The 19,096-nt window shown below is 34.7% G+C and overlaps 3 protein-coding genes and 1 long non-coding RNA gene across 7 annotated transcripts in view; 1 reads left to right on the forward strand and 3 right to left on the reverse strand.

Moving 5' to 3' along the window:
- LOC726709 overlaps positions 1-11,107 on the reverse strand; it is a 231,047-nt gene extending 219,940 nt beyond the window's left edge. Inside the window, 7 exon segments of the mRNA XM_026444488.1 lie at positions 8,130-8,254; positions 8,354-8,555; positions 8,648-8,812; positions 8,882-9,011; positions 9,113-9,239; positions 9,931-9,942; positions 9,945-11,107. Of these exon segments, the coding sequence (XP_026300273.1) occupies positions 8,130-8,254; positions 8,354-8,555; positions 8,648-8,812; positions 8,882-9,011; positions 9,113-9,239; positions 9,931-9,942; positions 9,945-9,978 (795 nt within the window). The 5' untranslated portion in view covers positions 9,979-11,107.
- A 560-nt stretch (positions 11,108-11,667) lies between these two features.
- LOC408388 (tubulin alpha-1 chain) lies at positions 11,668-13,856 on the reverse strand. Its single transcript, XM_006566962.3, has 3 exons — positions 13,714-13,856; positions 12,975-13,197; positions 11,668-12,855 (listed from the first exon to the last, which is right to left on the reverse strand). The coding sequence occupies exons 1-3, from the start codon at positions 13,714-13,716 to the stop codon at positions 11,729-11,731; spliced, it is 1,353 nt and encodes a 450-aa protein (XP_006567025.1). The 5' UTR covers positions 13,717-13,856; the 3' UTR covers positions 11,668-11,728.
- A 127-nt stretch (positions 13,857-13,983) lies between these two features.
- LOC102656500 lies at positions 13,984-16,778 on the forward strand. Of its 3 annotated transcripts, XR_003305902.1 has the most exons (8): positions 13,984-14,136; positions 14,614-14,805; positions 14,889-15,104; positions 15,311-15,433; positions 15,536-15,726; positions 15,996-16,052; positions 16,139-16,271; positions 16,573-16,778. It is a non-coding gene; the product is annotated as an uncharacterized LOC102656500 (long non-coding RNA). The 3 variants fall into 3 exon arrangements; XR_410852.3 differs by lacking the exons at positions 15,996-16,052; positions 16,139-16,271; XR_001705159.2 differs by lacking the exons at positions 15,996-16,052; positions 16,139-16,271 and having other exon boundaries at positions 14,926-15,104.
- Positions 16,715-19,096, reverse strand: part of LOC410386 (tolloid-like protein 1) — a 51,666-nt gene continuing 49,284 nt past the window's right edge. For both annotated transcript variants that reach the window (XM_006566964.3, XM_006566963.3), the window contains exon 15: positions 16,715-19,086. In XM_006566964.3, coding sequence (XP_006567027.2) covers positions 18,916-19,086 — 171 coding nt within the window. In that variant the 3' untranslated portion in view covers positions 16,715-18,915. The remainder of the gene's footprint in view (positions 19,087-19,096) is intronic.

A 19,096-nucleotide genomic window follows, 5' to 3' on the forward strand; every position in this document is an offset into this window, starting at 1 on the left:
ACCGCGAGTCGAGTTAACGGTGGCATTATAATAATGTGGCCGGTACAGGAAGCCGTGCACAGTGTCTCCGAGCCAACCAGCCGGTACACTGGTTCGCAGCACGGTTTATTACAGCTTCAAATTGTTTCAATTGGTCTTACATGCGGGACTGGGGCTCTTCAACAAATTCCACTCCTCTCCTAACCATTGTTCCCCTCGTGACTCACGCTTATCTCTCTCTTTCTCCACCGACTCTCTTAGATATATATATATAGCAACTTTCACTCGATCCTTGGATAATACGTTTGGATAAGTGGCGATAACAAAAGTGTTGATAAATCTGAAGGGAGGGGTTTGTCTTCCGCGAAACGCGGCTTCGCTACGTTTAAGATACACAGGCCATACGTTGTGTATCTCCATCTCCCTCGAATACTACAAAGATGCGCTCCAACTCCTCGATGAAACGAAACCCATTATCACTCGTGCGACGAAACTCGACGGAAGGCCCCTTGAACATCGTCGCTCTATTAATCGTGGTTCGAGAATTGAAAGGGAAGCGAGGAACCCACCCTTTCATTACGTTTCGTTCCATCGTCCTCCTTTCGAAACGTTGAATTCTAATCGCCTGCCACGCACCATCGTCACGCCCAAAAAATGATAAATTCGAACCGATGACTGTAAAACGTTAACCTGGATTTATGGGAACGAAACGTTATCATCATCCCTCCTCGACGATGGACCAAAACTCCATACGTTGCGCGTAGGAGTCGCGATCGCATCCAACGAGAAGGGACTACTTTTGCAGAGCGTGTAAACAGCTACGGTCAGTCAGCCCAGGCATTAATACCTGATTAGATACCAGTTTCGTCACGCTTTCACTCGAACTTGTCCAACAATGAAACGGTGGATTCAATATGCATTTCGCATGGACGGCGAACCAACGTGGCAAAGGGGGAAAGTTGGGAGTCGTGACCGACTCGTTGACTTTCCACGATCTATATTGTCATTCGTTGTGTCACCGCCTGCGCTGACCTCCTCCCCCCCTCCCTTTTTCTATCTATCGGACCAACGATAATCGTCGATAGCCAGCCAATTCGAACGTCCCCTCGACGACGAAACGAGAGAAAATGTAAAGGAGGAAAAAAAAAAATCTGTGAAAGGTCGAACGAAACTTTTCCTCCGTGGATAGGTTGCGACACAATGGGGGTCGGGTCGAAACAATGCAACAACGGGGCACGCGACCGTTCTTCCTGCATCGAGACGGACGACAAAAGGATCGGGTTGGAAAGGTAGCTTAACGACGAATAACCGTTATTATCGATGGCCGCCGATTATTTTAACGCGTGCTGTTATGCAACGCATCTCTCTCGACAATGAAACACGCCGTGACGAGTCCAATTAAGCTCTCTCTCTTTCCGTGGAATGACGGATGACGAATTTCCCCTCGGAAACGACTCGATTCGAGGACGGACGGTGATAGACGATACGAGGAACCCGTTTGATATCGTTCTTTGAAATCGATCGATCGAAAGGAAAAAGTTTCCAAGATGATTATTAATACGTCGATTATAGCACGCTTTCAGTTTCACCCTCGTTACCGCTCGCTACTGTGAGAAAGTTGTACGTGTCCAAATGGAGACGCGTGGCTCTCCATGAGAGGTCAGTCGGTTTTCTGGACACGCGATTTACGCTGCCAGTTAACGAGTGGTAATATTAATGACCAGCACAGTTTCCAGCGAGTCTTTGTATTATCATGTCCTACAACTTGCACGGTCCAATTGAACAAACGATTGCCGAGCTTTGTCATCTTGACACCCTGAATGTTCGATAAAATATATGATGGAGCTCGATTTCTTACTTGATCGATCGATGCATCGAATCGGTGATAAAAGATAGCACGAATTGTTACTTGTTACGTTTTTCCACTCGAAAAAGCTTGGAAGAAACTTGGAAAATATTATTTGTGACTCGTGTTTCTTGCTCACCGCGTATACAAAATTTACGGGGAAAATAAATACGCGAAGAAGTAGTATTTATTCCCTGCTTTCCTACGAATGGCTAATTACAAGGCGCGAGAAACGTTAGATCTTACAACCGCGGATTTCACTCTAGGATAAGATACGGAGGAATTTGCATAATAACGTTTATGGAAACACCGATTATCGATTAAGTTGGTTTGCACGGTCAAGATGGAGCCGCGTGAAACGACTGCGCGCCGGACGAAAATCGTCACAGCTATACTTTTGTAATAATGGAGAGTGGATAGGGGAGAAATCGAGGGGACGGAAAAAATGTTAAGAGTTTAAAAGCGTGTTTGTTTTAAATTTAACAGTGAAAGCAAACAAATCTTGGAATAAATGGACTACGACGCGATATCGCAAGTTTTCTCGTTCGTTCGTAAAATTATTATATTTCCATTGAATAAACTAACATCTCTCTCTCTATATATATATAAAAATTACGTGCGTGTAAAAGCGGTTCATGAAATAATACGAACACCACGTCCGTTCCAACATCCTTGCCCGAATCGAAATTTTCCCATAAATGGACGGCAACTCGCCTCGATTCATCGCCGAAACCGCAGTAAAATTGAACCGAGAATGGAGGAATTATTCGAAACGTTAAGTTAAGATTTCAGGACGGAGAGACAGAGCGGCGTGTTGGAAAGTTGGAAAGGAAATGATGGAGAAAGAAGGAGAGATCGGAGCGCAAAGGGTTAATTAAAGCTGGTGCACGCGAGTCGAAAACTGGTTCATATCACGAGCGCGCCACGTTTCGGTGGTAGTGACCCAGTGGCTCGAAGCGACGTAACAATTCTGATCCGAAGATAGCGGTACCCAGCGTGGTCCTCGATGCTGCCTTCCATCCACCCTGAGGACACTTGCCCGCTTCCCGGTAAACAATTAGACGCGACTTGCTCCACATCTTCGCCAACTACCGTTGCTCGTCTCGATCATCTTTCACGGTGGAACAGAAATTGCCAGTGACTCGCGATGTAAAGGTTCACCTGCTCCCTTTCGTATCGTATCCGATCCGTGGCATCCGATCAACCGGCCAGGAATTTTATATACCAATATTCATAGGTGAGACGTAGTTAATTTCGTATATCAACAGATTGATTTGAAGTTTGTGGTTAATTCGATCGAATTTAATTTCGTAGACGAACAGCGAATTTGTTCCTATGTGTATATGTTGTTCAGAAAGGAAAACGAACGAACGTTTTTCTCGATCAATAGTTTCGATGTCGCGATTTGTTATTTTTCTTTCTCTCCTTCTCTTTCCGATATATTTTTTTTAAAGCTCAAAGTTTCAATTTTACGAATTTAATTTCATAGACGAACAGCAAATTTGTTCAATTCTTGTATATGCGTATATGTATATATATTGTTCAGAAAGGAACGAAATTTTTCTCGATCAATAGTTTCAATGTCGTGATTCGTTATTTTTTTTCTTTCTTTCCCTCTCTTTTCAATATTTTTTTTTTTAAAGCTCAAAGTTTCGTATCAATTTTACGAATTTAATTTCGTAGACGAACAGCGAATTTGTTCAATTTCTATATGTTCAGAAAGGAAAACGAACGAACGAACGTTTTTCTCAATCATTTCTCATTCGTTATTTTTTTTCTTTCTCTCCCTCTCTTTCCGATATTTTTAAAGCTCAAAGTTTCGTATCAATTTTATGAATTTAATATCGTAGACGAACAGCGAATTTGTTCAATTACTATATGTATATGTTGTTCAGAAAGGAAAATGAACGAACGAACGTTTTTCTCAATCAATCATTTCTCATTCGTTATTTTTTTTCTCTCCCTCTCTTTCCGATATTTTTAAAGCTCAAAGTTTCGTATAATTTTATAAATTTAATATCGTAGACGAACAAATTTATTCAATTACTATGTATATGTTGTTCAGAAAGGAAAATGAACGAACGAACGTTTTTCTCGATCAACAGTTTCGATGTCGTTATTTTTTTTCTTTCTCTTCCTCTCTTTCCGATTTTTTTTTTTTTTAAAGCTCAAAGTTTCGTATCAATTTCAAGGTATAGGAAATACAAATAACTCGAAGAGTATCGCGCGATAGTATGTCGTGCAACGAGTATCACGGGGGAAATTCAATCCTTCGGATTGCAGTGCGAGCCCAGCGAAGCATCAATGCTGTCCAGGCATTCTAGTTGCATAGCGAAGTAAATAATCCGATCGACTCGTTGTTACGTGGCGATAACTTCACCGCGCCCAATCATTTTTTCTCCCCCCTCCCCCTCCGGAGAGAGAATTCTTCCATTATCGGAACAAACCGAAAACGAGCAAAACGATTGGTTAATCGGATCAATTACCATTGATACCATTGATGCCGTTCCTCGACATCGATATACGGTTATGAAACGTAATTAAGTCATCGTGGCAAGGATCGTGGGAAAACGAGCGCGTATTACGGCGAAATTACAGCGAGGTCGGGATCTATGAATATCCGTGATATCCGATTTGTGGAATTTTCTGGAATGGAAGTTGGAATTTGTTTTTTCCTTTTTTCTTCCTTTTTGCAATATTTAAAAAAAGGAAGAAGGGAAAAAGATTTTTCTTAACCCTTAGTAGATATCTAAGAACACGGTTATTTTTGATCGGTTAATTAATTTTCTGATAAATCGAATTGACTACAAAGTTCAGGAAAGATTTCACAAAGTTAATTTCGCGTAAATAATGAAGCATATTTGTTGATTTACCGAATAACGATTTACGATAAGCAATTTCAACGACACTTTCACGTCGTTTAGGCGTAAATGAACGTGTATAATAATTCCAAGTTAAAATAAAACGAGAATTTCCATCGCGCGCGTTGCATAAACGACGTGTGTAAATAATAATGTAATATTGGTTCTTCCAACCGATACTGTAATTTATGCCAGACGCGAAAAGGTTAAAAGATCGCGGCAGATTTCATTTTGTTCGAGGTCGACGATCGATTCTGCGAGCAATCGAAAGAAAGTAAGAGTTTTCCCGTAATATTTATAAACAAAATGTAAATAAATGATCCAACGACCGTTTCGAATCGGAGATAGAATCTTTTCTTTTCTTTTCTTTTTTCGTTTGTTTTTTTTTTTTTTTGCGATAAATTGAAATAAATTGAAAAGAAAAAAAAATTCCGTTGAAAACATACTCTCGATCAACTGTAAATTAATAAAAGAACGGAAGTAAAAGGCTCGATTACTGGATTCTAATTACGAAGGAAGTGAAGTGTTAAAACGGTATAATAATTACAATCGAAACAAATTTATGAAAATTTATGCGAATATTATTCAACAATGTGCGTAACGTTAATAATTATACAAACGGATATAAGCAATAAATGAAACCTCGTTAATGCACGAGATTATTCCGATATTATATCCTCGACAACAACAATTATCAATATGATAATTAACATTTCCATCGCGCATCTTTGCAAACTTTCTACGATTAACGATTCGATGATTAAAACTTTTGATAAGGAAACGATTAAGTTTTTTTATTAAATTGAGTTATCGAATCGAATGATTAATAATGCCAAACCTCTTATATTTCATTTACACACTCTTTACGATCTCTATCTTAAGACAAAAACTTAAAATTAAATCCAACCTATCGATTTCCGATAAACCGTACCGCTCCTTTCGATTCAACTTTCGATCGCTAATGTCAATAATAGCATCGATTCTTTTCAACGAAATCTACGCGAATCACCAACATCGACGAGCGTTGATAACACATACAACACCCTTTATTTCCATCGCATGGTACAAATGTCGCCATCAATCTTCATCGATATATTGAAAATCGATCCCATACGTGCGACGATAGTGGACGTCGTAAAATAAATTATGCGTTCCTCGTGCGCATACGCATCATCATTATCGTACATCTTTCTCTTTATTTATTTATTTTTTTTTCTTTTCTTTTTCTTCCATTCCTTGATTTTTCTCTTCTTCTCTTTCTTTTTCCCACCTATTCGCGACCTTAATAGCGACTTTCATCTTATTTTCACCGTCGAATTGGAAAACCTCGCGTATGATAGATTAATCACTTCAACCCGACTTCGATTCAACGTAAGTGGGTATTGCATCCATTCGATGTAAAACCATGCGTTTTAATGAATGGCGGGTACGAAAGATTCCGACTTGCGAAGATAATGTAAAAAGAAAAAAATAATCGGCCCCTTCACCTGAACAATGAGTTTCTCGAAATTAATTAACCGTGAACGTGAAGGATAAATTCGCGATGATAAATGTTCGAGACGCTGACCGATATTCGAGACGAATGTTTCGTTCATTTTTCTCTCTGTTTTTATTTTATAATTGAATCCGAGTGTTCGAATCCTTTATAGACGGATAAATATTTTTTTCAAGCTCGAAAATCTTCGACACGATTTTTCTTGATATTTAATTTGCAATTTTTAATTTGATTCTTCATCTCGATCGAGTTAAAATTACGATCTAGATCCTTGGTTTCGCACGCGTTAACAACAGCTTTCACCGTAAACGCAACACGAACAAGTATTGCGTAATCGCCAAGTTGGAAGCACGTTTCAACCTTGACTATTTTTTTACACGCGACTCGGGAACAATTTATAGAACAGTGACACAGTGATATTGGAAATGACGAATTTCGAGAATTCGCGACGAAGGTTCGAGAGAATGCCGGAACTTGAAGACGAACAAGCTTGCCATGTGGCGTTGTCGGAGAGCAACGAACCAGGCCATAAACAAATTTATTCGCGCCAGCTTAAAGAGCTAAATTTAAATTATTCGGCCGATGCTTCCGTTCAATTTTATCGATCGTCGGCGACGATTAAAATTTCTCCACTCTGAGTTATATATATATATCCATGAAATCGATTTAACAAAATTATTTTGGATAAATATTTTTTCCAAGCATATACGGTTAACCTAAAAAATTCAACGAAAAAAGGAACAACTTTCACTATTTTCCTTATCGAGATTTTCTTAGTATGAGAACGGGAACGAAAGTTATATCAACAAAGATCAACAAAGTCTCGATCGATCCTTAATTCATCGCCACTCATCGTGGGATCCATGAGAAACTATTTACGCGTTTCTCTTGAATCAGGAAATGAGATAAATTGCCCTCTTTCACCCTTATTTAATCTGCCGAGCAAACGGGATAAACGTTCATTAAGTTTTTTTGTTATTCGATAACATGTCTTTTTACGGATCTATACAAAAGCGACCGAAACCTCTATTGTGTAACATTAATTTCTTCCTAATAAATATTTATGTAAATTTAAATAACATTAGATAAGATCGCATTAAAAAAAAATTTTAAATTAATAATCATTTCGATCGAATCGATTTTATCTATTTCTTTACAATTGATCTATTGGAAAAATATAAAGGATTAAATCTAAAAATGAAAGACAACAGGGATAAGTATTCTTCGAGGCGTTATTGCTTTAAAATACAACAAGGCAAGAATGAAATAAACCTCTTTCTACACAATATGCGGCGAGTAAAAAATTGGAAAACATATACGCTTACGCTACACAATGCTATAGTTATGCACACATTCGCGAGGTCCAGTACATATCGTGTTTTGTGTTGGGATGCAATTAAGGGGGGAGGAAAGGAGCGAAAGAAGAAGATAGAAAACACGGTAGAAAGATACGGAACTAACACGAGTCGGGTTCCTAACGCCCACCTGATCATACAGCACAGAGTCGACGAAGAATCGTGCTGAACGTGCGTCGGTTGTCGTCCCGTCCAGATAAGAGTAAAACTTGCTCCATTATCCTTGGCTAAGATTGCGCAATTACTAATAGGAAATCGCAAGAAAAATATCAGGTATTAATTATCCACTATTTTCGCGATTATTTCAAAAATAGATTTCGATCGCTTTCTTAAAATTTATTTCTCGCAGATTCACACCCGATTTACTATTACCAACGTTTATCCTGTACGCTTGTTTAAGTGTGCGTTGTCGACCGCTTCCGTTAACAATAAAGACATATATCCGGCTTGTACGCGGAAACGACGTATTTATAATATTGATTTGTCGCGTTAATGACTCGCAATGTCTAAACGCATAGCTAGCTAGCGCTATTTGCTCTTACGTATTATATTTATCAAACATATATTGCAACAAATTTATTTTATTCACTCACCATATGTTCCACTGCTTTTTCCTCCAGTTCTGCTAAAGTCCAATCTACGTGAAAACTCAAAGGCTGTAGGCGTGATTCCATTTCCCGAAGCCATTTCCTCAAACATTTTACTTCGTGTTCAAAATCTGTATAATAATATCTTTTATTTAAAAATTTTGAATTCACGAGATTATAAATTAGAATATTTAGAATTATTTATAATTTTTAGTAAAAACGTAAATTACCTGCCGAAATATCCTGTTGATCGGATATAAGTCGATCAACAGGTGCCATCATCTGTTCAACCAATTCCCATTTTGCATTTAAATGGTCAACACGCCACGCCACTTCATCTTTCAAAGCAGGGGCATGTGACACTAATTTTGCAGCTTGTTCATTAAATAACTTTCTTCTATATGCCCTACGTCGCAGCTCCTCCATGTGAGCCTTAAATTTTATAAATAATACGTATTAATATTACTTAATCTTTGACAAGATAAAAGATTCAGTATAATATTATATATTTAAATAATATGTACCGCACGCAGACTTTTATCTAACAAATTTTCTTCTTTGGAATAAACCAATTCTTGAAGAACCCTCAGCCATGAATATAATTCTGAGAATTGACTACTAACTTCTTTTAAACTCCACGATTGTGTAGATACATCAGTCTCATCCCATGTTAATTCGCCATTAGCTTCCTATTAATATTGAATTAAATATAATATATATTATATATTCTCTGATAAATATTTAAATCAAGTACATACTTTACAACTATCTATCAAATTAGTGTCCATAATATAATCATAATTAGACCGTATTGCTGCCCAAAACTCATCTTTACAATCTTCACGATTTGTCCATAAACGCTGATTATGAAATTGTTTGGGATCTTTCCTGTAATACCAAACATAATTACGATATAAATAAACAATATAAATAGATATAGTTACTAATAATATAGATGAAACATTCATTGCAAAAAGAATTACACAAACCTTTTTTTTGTGAGACTGTTGTATGGCCTTTCTATTACTACACCCGCTTGACCATGCTTTTCTAAGCCATGGTTCAGCGGCTGAAGTGAAGATAAGGAGAAACTTATCTTCATGGCTTTGCAGTGATCTGCAAAAAAAATATATAAAAATCAGAAAAAGAATTAGAAGATTATTCTATTAATATTTATCGAATAAAATAATATGTATAGTATGTATAATATATAATGTAATATTGCTTCATAATAACCTATAAGAATTGATAAATAATTACTATCAAGTATACAATTCTAAAATTATACTTCAATATTTGAAATATTTTATTGTTAAAATCATGTATCTATAACCTCAAAAAGCAAGAGCAAAGTACACAAAACAAGTGTTAATAGATATAATTACAATATATGATTTATATATAATATACAGATAAGATATAACAGAAAAAATACTAAATATAAGAATATAATTGAATGCTAATAATCAATAGTTGTGATTATATTATATTTAGTTTATTGAAATATTTATTTGTAAATATGAAAATATCTGTATCGAATTATAAAACTAAATATAAAAAGAAAAAACAAAAGAATCAAGAATATAACCTCTAGAAAACATTTCATATTTTTATCTATTTTAAAACTGTCAAATGATTTTCATATAATTCATTTGGCACACAAAAAGTACTACATTTCGCATACGCAAAAACGTTAAAAAATATTTACGAAAGCAAATTTTATATACCATTCTTTAAATTCCTAAGTTAGAAAAAAAATAATTGATTTCAGTGCATTAGACGCAACACGACATAAAATTTTTTTCACCTGAGTTATCTTGAATACATTAATCAAGTACACGTGTAAATACAACATTTGGAAGTGTTAATGTGAACCTACTGTGTACATATGCAATTCATATAGGTAGAATGTCTAAGTGTGCACATTTTATCAGAAATACAAAAGTCTCATATACGGTCCGGCTTAAGTTACAAGATAAGCACACTAGAAGTCATTCAAACATTCCCATTGGAATACTCACTCATTCTTATCGTAATTAGTCATGAAATAAAGTTAGCATTCTTTGAAATGGTCTCAGTTTATATGTATTATTCAGTACACGAGAAAAAAACGTGATTGAGGAAACCGGAGAACGTTGCAGCGAGAACTCGAGTTGGAGGGGCTGCACTCAACTGCATACATTCAAGGCACAGCTTCTTGCCTTGCAAGTAGGTATGCAAACAATATATCGATGTGCAAGAGACATCAGTACACCTGACTCGGAGCATTGGTACAAATAGATTTTAAATAAATATCATTTAACACTTATTATATTTTGTCATTTTCGTTTCTACGTGTCGATATAACATCGTATCGATATTCTAGCCTATGGTTTTTGCATTCTTTCCCAAAGGAAATGTTACTGAAAACTTTTAGTAATATTGAATTCACTCACTCATATTATTCGTTGCAATATTGAACAGACAGGCGATCCATTTCAGCGCACTGTTAATTATTTGTAAATAATATTTGCACAATTTTTAATCCAACGAGACCGCCAATTTTTTTTTAACAAAATACCGCCTTACACACCACTGTGCACACCGACATGCACCAACGTGCACTGTCGTACTGCGCATGCGTGTACGCAATAAGTGTTAGAAGCTACGACTCATGGCGGATTCTTAGTAAGATATCTATTCTTGTTATTTGGAATAAAGCGAGATGAACCGATACCTAAGAAACTAAGATGAGATAGAATTAGAAGAGATATTCTTGTATTCGCAATAAGAAATACCAAATAGGTACGATAAATTATTAGACAAAAGTACTGTGCGCTACATATATTTGTATGCATATTTCTAATACGTATTTTGCGAGAGTGTTGAACTATTCAAGATGACACATTTAAAATTATTCGAATAATATTTGTAGATAAAAAAGTAGGAATGTAATTAGTTATTAATCTACGTTAGTTAATAACTCATAATTATGCAAAACAAAATAAAAGATATTATAATATTATAAATTCATTGTTTTCTTCAAATTTTTTTTTAAATTTTAATATTATTCAATAAAAAATTTTTCATCGTAAATAATTTTATCATTCTCTTATAAATTATGTATAAAATAAATTATAATAAACAGAATTATCATCATTTATATCAATGTGTATTATATCAATGCTTAGAAACCACAAATTTCCTTGTTCTTGTATTTCAGTCGTATAATCTTTACATAAACATATGAATTCGTATTGCAATACACTTCGAACATAAAAAATTGAAACTTTTACAATCCTTTGCTAATTGATTTATACTACTAACATACAAAAAGCGATAAAGAATCTTATCGAATACTATTTACTACTATTATACTGTATCAAAGTCTTGTGTACTTTAATTAAAAATCGATTTTTAAATTTTGCTAAAAAAATAGAATAGAATCTATCTAATTTCTTTAACTTTCACTTAAATGAACTATTAAATTCTAATTGTTCATAAAAAATAATTAAACAATTGAGGAAAATATATAAAGGACAGGTAAGATACATGAAAATAACAATTGCAAATCAATTCGTTTATTTCGAATTGTATGTCATTGAAAAATCTCAATGAGAGACAGTTTAGTATTCTTCAGCTCCCTCTCCCTCACCTTCTGCGGAATCCATACCAACCTCTTCATAATCCTTCTCCAAAGCAGCAAGATCTTCACGTGCTTCGGAGAACTCACCTTCCTCCATACCCTCACCGACGTACCAGTGTACAAATGCTCTCTTAGCGTACATTAAATCAAATTTATGGTCAAGTCTGGCCCAAGCTTCTGCGATAGCAGTAGTATTGGATAACATGCAAACAGCTCGTTGTACTTTAGCAAGATCACCACCTGGTACAACAGTAGGTGGTTGATAATTAATGCCAACTTTGAATCCAGTTGGGCACCAATCGACAAATTGAATGGTGCGCTTAGTCTTGATAGTTGCAATGGCTGCATTAACATCCTTAGGTACAACATCTCCTCTGTACAGCATACAACACGCCATATATTTTCCATGACGAGGATCGCATTTTACCATCTGATTAGCCGGTTCGAAGCAAGCATTCGTGATTTCCGCTACAGAAAGTTGTTCGTGATACGCTTTTTCAGCGGAAATGACTGGCGCATAGGTAACCAATGGGAAATGAATTCTTGGATAGGGTACTAAATTAGTTTGGAATTCCGTCAGATCAACATTAAGGGCGCCATCGAAACGAAGTGAGGCAGTGATAGAAGAAACGATTTGACCAATCAGTCGGTTCAAGTTTGTATACGTCGGTCTTTCGATGTCCAAGTTACGGCGACAGATATCATAAATAGCCTCATTGTCGACCATAAATGCACAATCGGAATGTTCTAAAGTAGTATGGGTGGTGAGAATTGAATTATAAGGTTCGACCACAGCAGTGGAAACTTGTGGTGCTGGATAAATTGCGAATTCCAATTTTGACTTCTTTCCATAATCCACAGACAGACGTTCCATCAACAGAGATGTGAAACCAGAGCCAGTGCCACCTCCAAAGGAATGGAAGATGAGGAAACCTTGGAGTCCAGTACATTGATCTGCAAGTTTACGAATACGATCCAAGACAAGGTCAACAATTTCCTTGCCAATTGTGTAATGACCACGGGCATAATTGTTTGCTGCATCCTCTTTGCCCGTGATCAGTTGTTCTGGATGGAAGAGTTGACGATAGGTGCCTGTGCGAACCTCGTCTGCAAAACGAAATTAAAAATAAAATAATTATTTATATTATAAATAAAATAATATTTTAATATTTAATTTATTGTTTATAATATATAAATCATGAATAGAGAATAATTATAGTACATACCGACTACTGTAGGCTCTAAGTCGATGAAAACCGCTCTGGGAACGTGTTTTCCGGCACCTGTTTCACTGAAGAAAGTATTGAAACTATCATCTCCTCCTCCAATGGTTTTGTCTGATGGCATCTGACCATCAGGTTGGATGCCATGTTCCAGACAATATAATTCCCAACAGGCATTACCAATTTGGACTCCAGCCTGGCCAACGTGGATTGAGATACATTCACGCTAAAAAAATATAAATAAATTATAAACTAATAGTTAATATTTCGTCAATAGAGAAATTAAAAAAAAATTTTTTTAATAAATTTTTTTTTATTAAAAATATTTTATTTTAAATCATAATACAATGCATTTAAAATACAATGCATTTAATTTCAATAACACATTTAAAATAGTTTTATATAGAAAATATTTGACAGCCATCATTCGCGAAGTATCGATCGCGTAGCCTAAAACGACGCCTACTTTCCCTGCCAATCAATAGACGCAAAACAATGAAATTACGTTAAAGCGATTCATTTTCTCAAACCAATTTTATGAAAAACATATTATTTAATCAATTTTATTAAGAATATTACCCAAGATAAACGATTTAACCATTTTAATGGTATTTAGTTGCTAAATATGAGTCATAACGGAAAGGGCGGAGCCGGCCGGTTACAATGGTTGCAACCAAAATATCCAGAGGTAACACTTTCGATTATATCCTATAAATTTACTTTCTCAATAATATTTACTCACCATTTTGAAGTCTAGGGATGTGGTTTACGTTCTTGTAGAAAGTGAGTAGTCGATAGTTAAAGCAAGTAATGGAACTTCTGCTATCAACCACACACAACGCACAGTCGAACACCAAACGATTAATGCGCGAGAGACGCTTGCAACCGGATCTTATACCCCTGACTATCGACTCTTTTGGCGCACTATCATTGGTTGCTGATGACCTCATCCCGAGCTCCGATTGGTCGACAAGAGACCGCAGAACGCCACGGCGTCTTCACGCATGTTTCCTACACACGAAATATAGTATCCTTCTGTCATGCGACATTTATTTTATTGATTTTACGAATTTCGATGGGCGCAGCAAGAAAATTGATATATAATAACTCTTGTTCATTGACTTCATGACAATTGATTCCCAATAAAATATGTGTATTATAACAAGTATGGAAATATAACTGTTTCTAATTTATTCAAGCGTGAATTGAATTATCGTTCAACGGAATAAAGTTAAAAAGGATTTTATTATTTTTGAATATTTTAAAGAATTGTTTTACGTTGGTGTTTTATGTTAGTTAGTTTTATGTTATAATTCGTTTTTAAAAATAGGATTTACGAATGAAATTCATTTTTAAAATGATATTTTTAAGAAGATATACGTCTTTTCCATTTATTACGTATGTATGTATGTACGTAAAATGAGAATATAATTAAAATATATTACTGTTAATTTCGTCTTCATTAAAAATAAGTATCAGAATTTTAGATTAAAATATATTAAATGTTATATTACGATTATAATTATTATAATCATAATCGTACATATATATATATAATTTTTCAGGAATTTATATTCATAATTTTATGAATTCTAACAATGCATTTTACAAGGATTTTTTATGATATTGTTTTTTTTTTCAGAAATAATTGCATTTAAATAATCTCATCAATGTCTATTGTATCTGAAAGATTATATTGGAAACATAATTTTTATTACACGTTGCAAACATAACACAGTTACAAATTAAATTTCTTCCATCGTAATATTTCACGAAGAGATTGTCATCAAAATTTCACATTGCATATGAGAAGATGTACAAGAGAAAGTTCAGTGTAAGTAGTACTTATTCCACTCTTTTAACACAAAAACTGTAAATTATTTTTCTTTTATATACATCATTAAAAAATTTTTGAAGGATATGAAAAATAAAATGAATATGACTATCTATATAGAGTTATAACAATTGATTTTGCTTTTACTTGCAATGTTTTTAAACATTGCCCGACGAAGAAATGCAAAACAACGGTATATTTATTCTTAGTTGCAAAACTACAACGGGATATGGGCGTTGAACTTGTCCATTGGTTAAGAATAGACATTGCGTCGCAGAATTTCTATTCGGGAGTTACCTGTAAGTCTAGATCTTAGAATTGTGAAATTATAAGCAAACGAGAAGATCTTGTTTCTTGTTGAAAAATATCTGTTAACATTCTGTGAAAGTCAATCATCAATTATATTTATTTTATAATAAAATTGTTGAGATCCAATTTCGTTATCAATTATTTAAAACTTGAATTAAGTTTTTTTCTTTTTACTTAACTTTCTTTTTTTTTATAGGAAGAATATTGATTTTCAATGTAATTACGTAAGTGGCCATTTTCCGTTTCTGAGAGGAAATCAATATCGTCATAAGAATCAACAGAACATTGCCAAAAATTTTCAGAACAATATGGTATAAAGGTTCGTTCGTAATACGATATTATGTATTGATCGCGACTACGTAACTGTTTTTTTCATCTTCTGAATTATACGAACACGGTCTGTTGCTTCCTTTATATGCAGAAGCGTTAAGGAAAGATGAGAGCCTTGGTGAGAGAGCGCCTATGCCACTCGACCGTTCACTTTTTCTAAAATTGGTCACAGACAGCCGGATCTTGCCTAAGGAAAGCAGTAAATCGCGACGATCCTCTCTTCTGGAAGAGATGTGCAGGGTGGGGCACGGTACATTGCCAGAGAAAATAAATAACTCATCGGTATGATGTGCACGCAAAAACAATTTCGTTATCCTCGAGAGAATTCAAAAATTATTAATTATTTTATCTGGAGAAAAATAATTATTTTCGAATCAGTGTGGTCAGAATAATTTTTTAAATTAATCCTTTTAGTCTATAATACTTGGACAGTCTAAAAATACATATAAATAATTATATGTTCAATAAAATGCAAAGTATTCATTCGTATTTAATATTGAATAAGTTAGAAAGTTGTTAGACAAGTTTTATTCTCAATAACTTTATTCCAGAAAAAAAATGTTCAAGAGAGAATTTGGAAAGAGTGTTAACTTATTCGATAAATATAGGTAAATTATTATTAATTTTTTCTTGCTGTTGTTTTATCATATGATTCATTAGGATTTACAGTACAACTAATAAATATTATTCTTAGCTGCGATCATGAAAACTGATCTTCAATATTAACATAATCGATATCGGTATTACTGGGTACCGGACGATGATGTAACAGATCGACCACGCGCTTATTGTCCTTGCATTTGTAGCAATCCTGTTCGCCAAATATGGTTAGCCAATGTTCCAACGTTTATTATATTTGTACTTCGTATCTATTCACATACATAATTGATTGAATAATAATTGAATAAAATCGAAAAAGGAGATAAAATTTTAACTTCAAGAATATTACATTATTCAATTATCAAAAAACTTTGAAATACTTACCAAAGATAATTTACATTCAATATTACATTCAATATTCAGTATTAATAATCAATATCAAATTATATTTACCAATGATTGATTCTGAACTCGTGACATTTAATAACAGTTAATAATTTTTTTTTTCTATTTTCTGTTTTTCATTAGAATATTCCTTCTATAATATGAATATGATGATGACTGATCAAGAATGGATATCTACAAGGACAAAGGAAACTAATTTAGGCTAAGGATTATTTTTTAATAGAATAAACACTTGTATTAGTTGTATATACTTGCTTAGATAATATATAGAGTGCCTATAACGTGTATTTCTGAGAACAAATAAATCACATATAATTTACAAAAAGGAACTTGACGCGGCGCTTAATATTGCTCTTATCGTCGGATAATGACAAGGTATTTATTATCCTATATAGGCATACGAATTTTTCATTCATTTTTTTTTTCTTTCCGAAGGATCAACATTATGAACGTGTATGTGTACATCTGCAAAAGAAACTTCAAGTTCATCGTATTTCTTTCTAATTAATTTCAATTAATATAGGCCCTATTCATTGTTATCGGACAATAGAAAAAGAACGTGAAGAATATATCATTAATATCATTTTTCCTTTTAATTTCTCCGTGCACCATCGAGAAAATTATATACCGGGCAGTGAAATACGTAGAAAAATTGGCAAAAATTTTGAAAATTTAATAATAATATTGTTCCTTATTCTTGAACAATATTTTTACGTATTAAAGATTAATCTTTTACATTTGTCATTTTTTTTCTTAAACAGTGTACAAAGAATAACGTTTCATGCCAGAAACACGAGTATTTCGAGTAGGATACGTCTTTACGATCTTAAATTTAATCTTTCTCGTCGTTTATCTGCAAGTTTAATACCAAGTGTCCAAAATATCGCAACTCCAGAGTTTATTATTATCTACGATAAATTTATTAGAGATTTCTATTTGCTCTAGCTGAACTTTCACGGTGTACCAATAATTTGTATCGAATACTATTGTCTAGTTTATGTCAATTCAACGTATGCCTAACAATACAATTTGGAATTATTTCATTCCTCAACAAATTCATAAACACCTAATTATTCGAAATATTTTTAAATATTTATTGTTCCGAGACGCACAGACGAAAGTACAGAGCCTGAGAACCATCAAAAATCCATGAATTTCACACGATAGCGAGACATTTCATTTTTTTTTTTTTTCTTTTTTTTTCGTCGTCGATCCTATGACTACGATATAAAACGGCACGACGTCTACATCTAAAAACTTTTATCTATGTACAATAAACGCTTGGCGAGATCCTCGTGAAAAGAAACGTCGATCGAAATCGGTCGTCGTTCGAGGCTCACCGTAAGACTTCTATCGCTGATTTTCTTCAGGATCGATCAGCGCTATAACTAAAATTTACATCTAGATTATTTCAAGTTATTTGCACGAGTTGTCGTTTGGAAGGTTTCCATCGGATAGGTTCGAGCGAGATATTTCTCGTCAATTTTTTTCTTTCTCCATTCAACATTTTAAAACACGACTCTCGTTTTCGTCCCGCATTCCTATATGGTGACATTAAAACTATTCGTCCACATATACGATTTGAAAGAAATGTTTTCGAAAAATATCATAAACGTCCATAAAAAAAAAAAGAAAAAGAAAAAGAAAAAGAAAAAGAAAAAAGAGGAGAAGAAAAGAGAAGATTGGAAAGAATTAGATTATCGAGAAAAAAGTGATCGAATCATTTGTTACAGGGCAGTGTTTGAAAGAATAACGTCGAGTATGGAATTATTTTCATTCCTTTTTCTCGACTTCTTTATGCCTTCTTATCGCATCGATATCGATTACTTGGAATAATTCCGTAACAAACGATGAGACGATGTTCGATCAAATATTAGAAAATCACTCTTGTCGACACAAAAGGTGTGTCGATTCGCCATTCCTCTTTAAATCTTCGCGATTTCTCACTGGATTCTGAATAATAGTTAACAGTATAATGCGCTCTCTACCTACAAACATACAATGGCACGATTGGCCTGAACCTAGGCCGAATTTTTTCGGGATCGTAAATCGCTAATCCAAATGGTTAAGCCGTTATCTAACTGTCATCGCTGACGGAATAAATTATCCTTGACACGAGAGAGAGAGAGAGAGAGACACTCGGATTAACTCACGGGGGGAAACGCCTTTATTCACCCGTTTTTATCGTTGAATATAAATCTTCCAAGTCCAATGGATCGATATTTTAATCATTCGATTCATTTCACCTTGTTCGAATGCGTAATTCGTGAGGATAGAACAGAAGATTCGCGGCCTCGACGATCGAGCAAGATTCACATTTGCCATGGGCTTATGTCCTGGATTCCGATTGAAATGTTTTTCTATTCGAGCAATTCGAGAGATTTACTCGTCACCTTGATCGTTATTCCGCAAGAGCGAACCAATGTGGAATCCGTAGCCTACTCGATTGGCGAGGCCTGTCACGGATCAGAGATTCTCCTCGTCCGCGTCTTCGTCCTCCGAACCTCCGTAATTCTCGCCGCTATCCTGACGGTCGACGGCGACGAACAACGCCATGAATCCTTTGTTCGATATCGTGTCGTCCGTTCTGAACCTTACTAGCAGCGCCTCGTTTATCGAAATAAAATCGGTGGTATTCTGGAAAAAG

Source organism: Apis mellifera, linkage group LG12 (genome assembly GCF_003254395.2).
Source record: "Apis mellifera strain DH4 linkage group LG12, Amel_HAv3.1, whole genome shotgun sequence".
NCBI classification, from domain to species: domain Eukaryota; kingdom Metazoa; phylum Arthropoda; class Insecta; order Hymenoptera; family Apidae; genus Apis; species Apis mellifera.

Excerpts from the sequence above, each read along its gene's own strand:
- LOC408388 (XM_006566962.3), bottom strand. Across the intron at positions 12,856-12,974 it reads CTTAGAGCCTACAGTAGTCG|ACGAGGTTCGCACAGGCACC; the intron begins GTATGTACTATA and ends TTCGTTTTGCAG.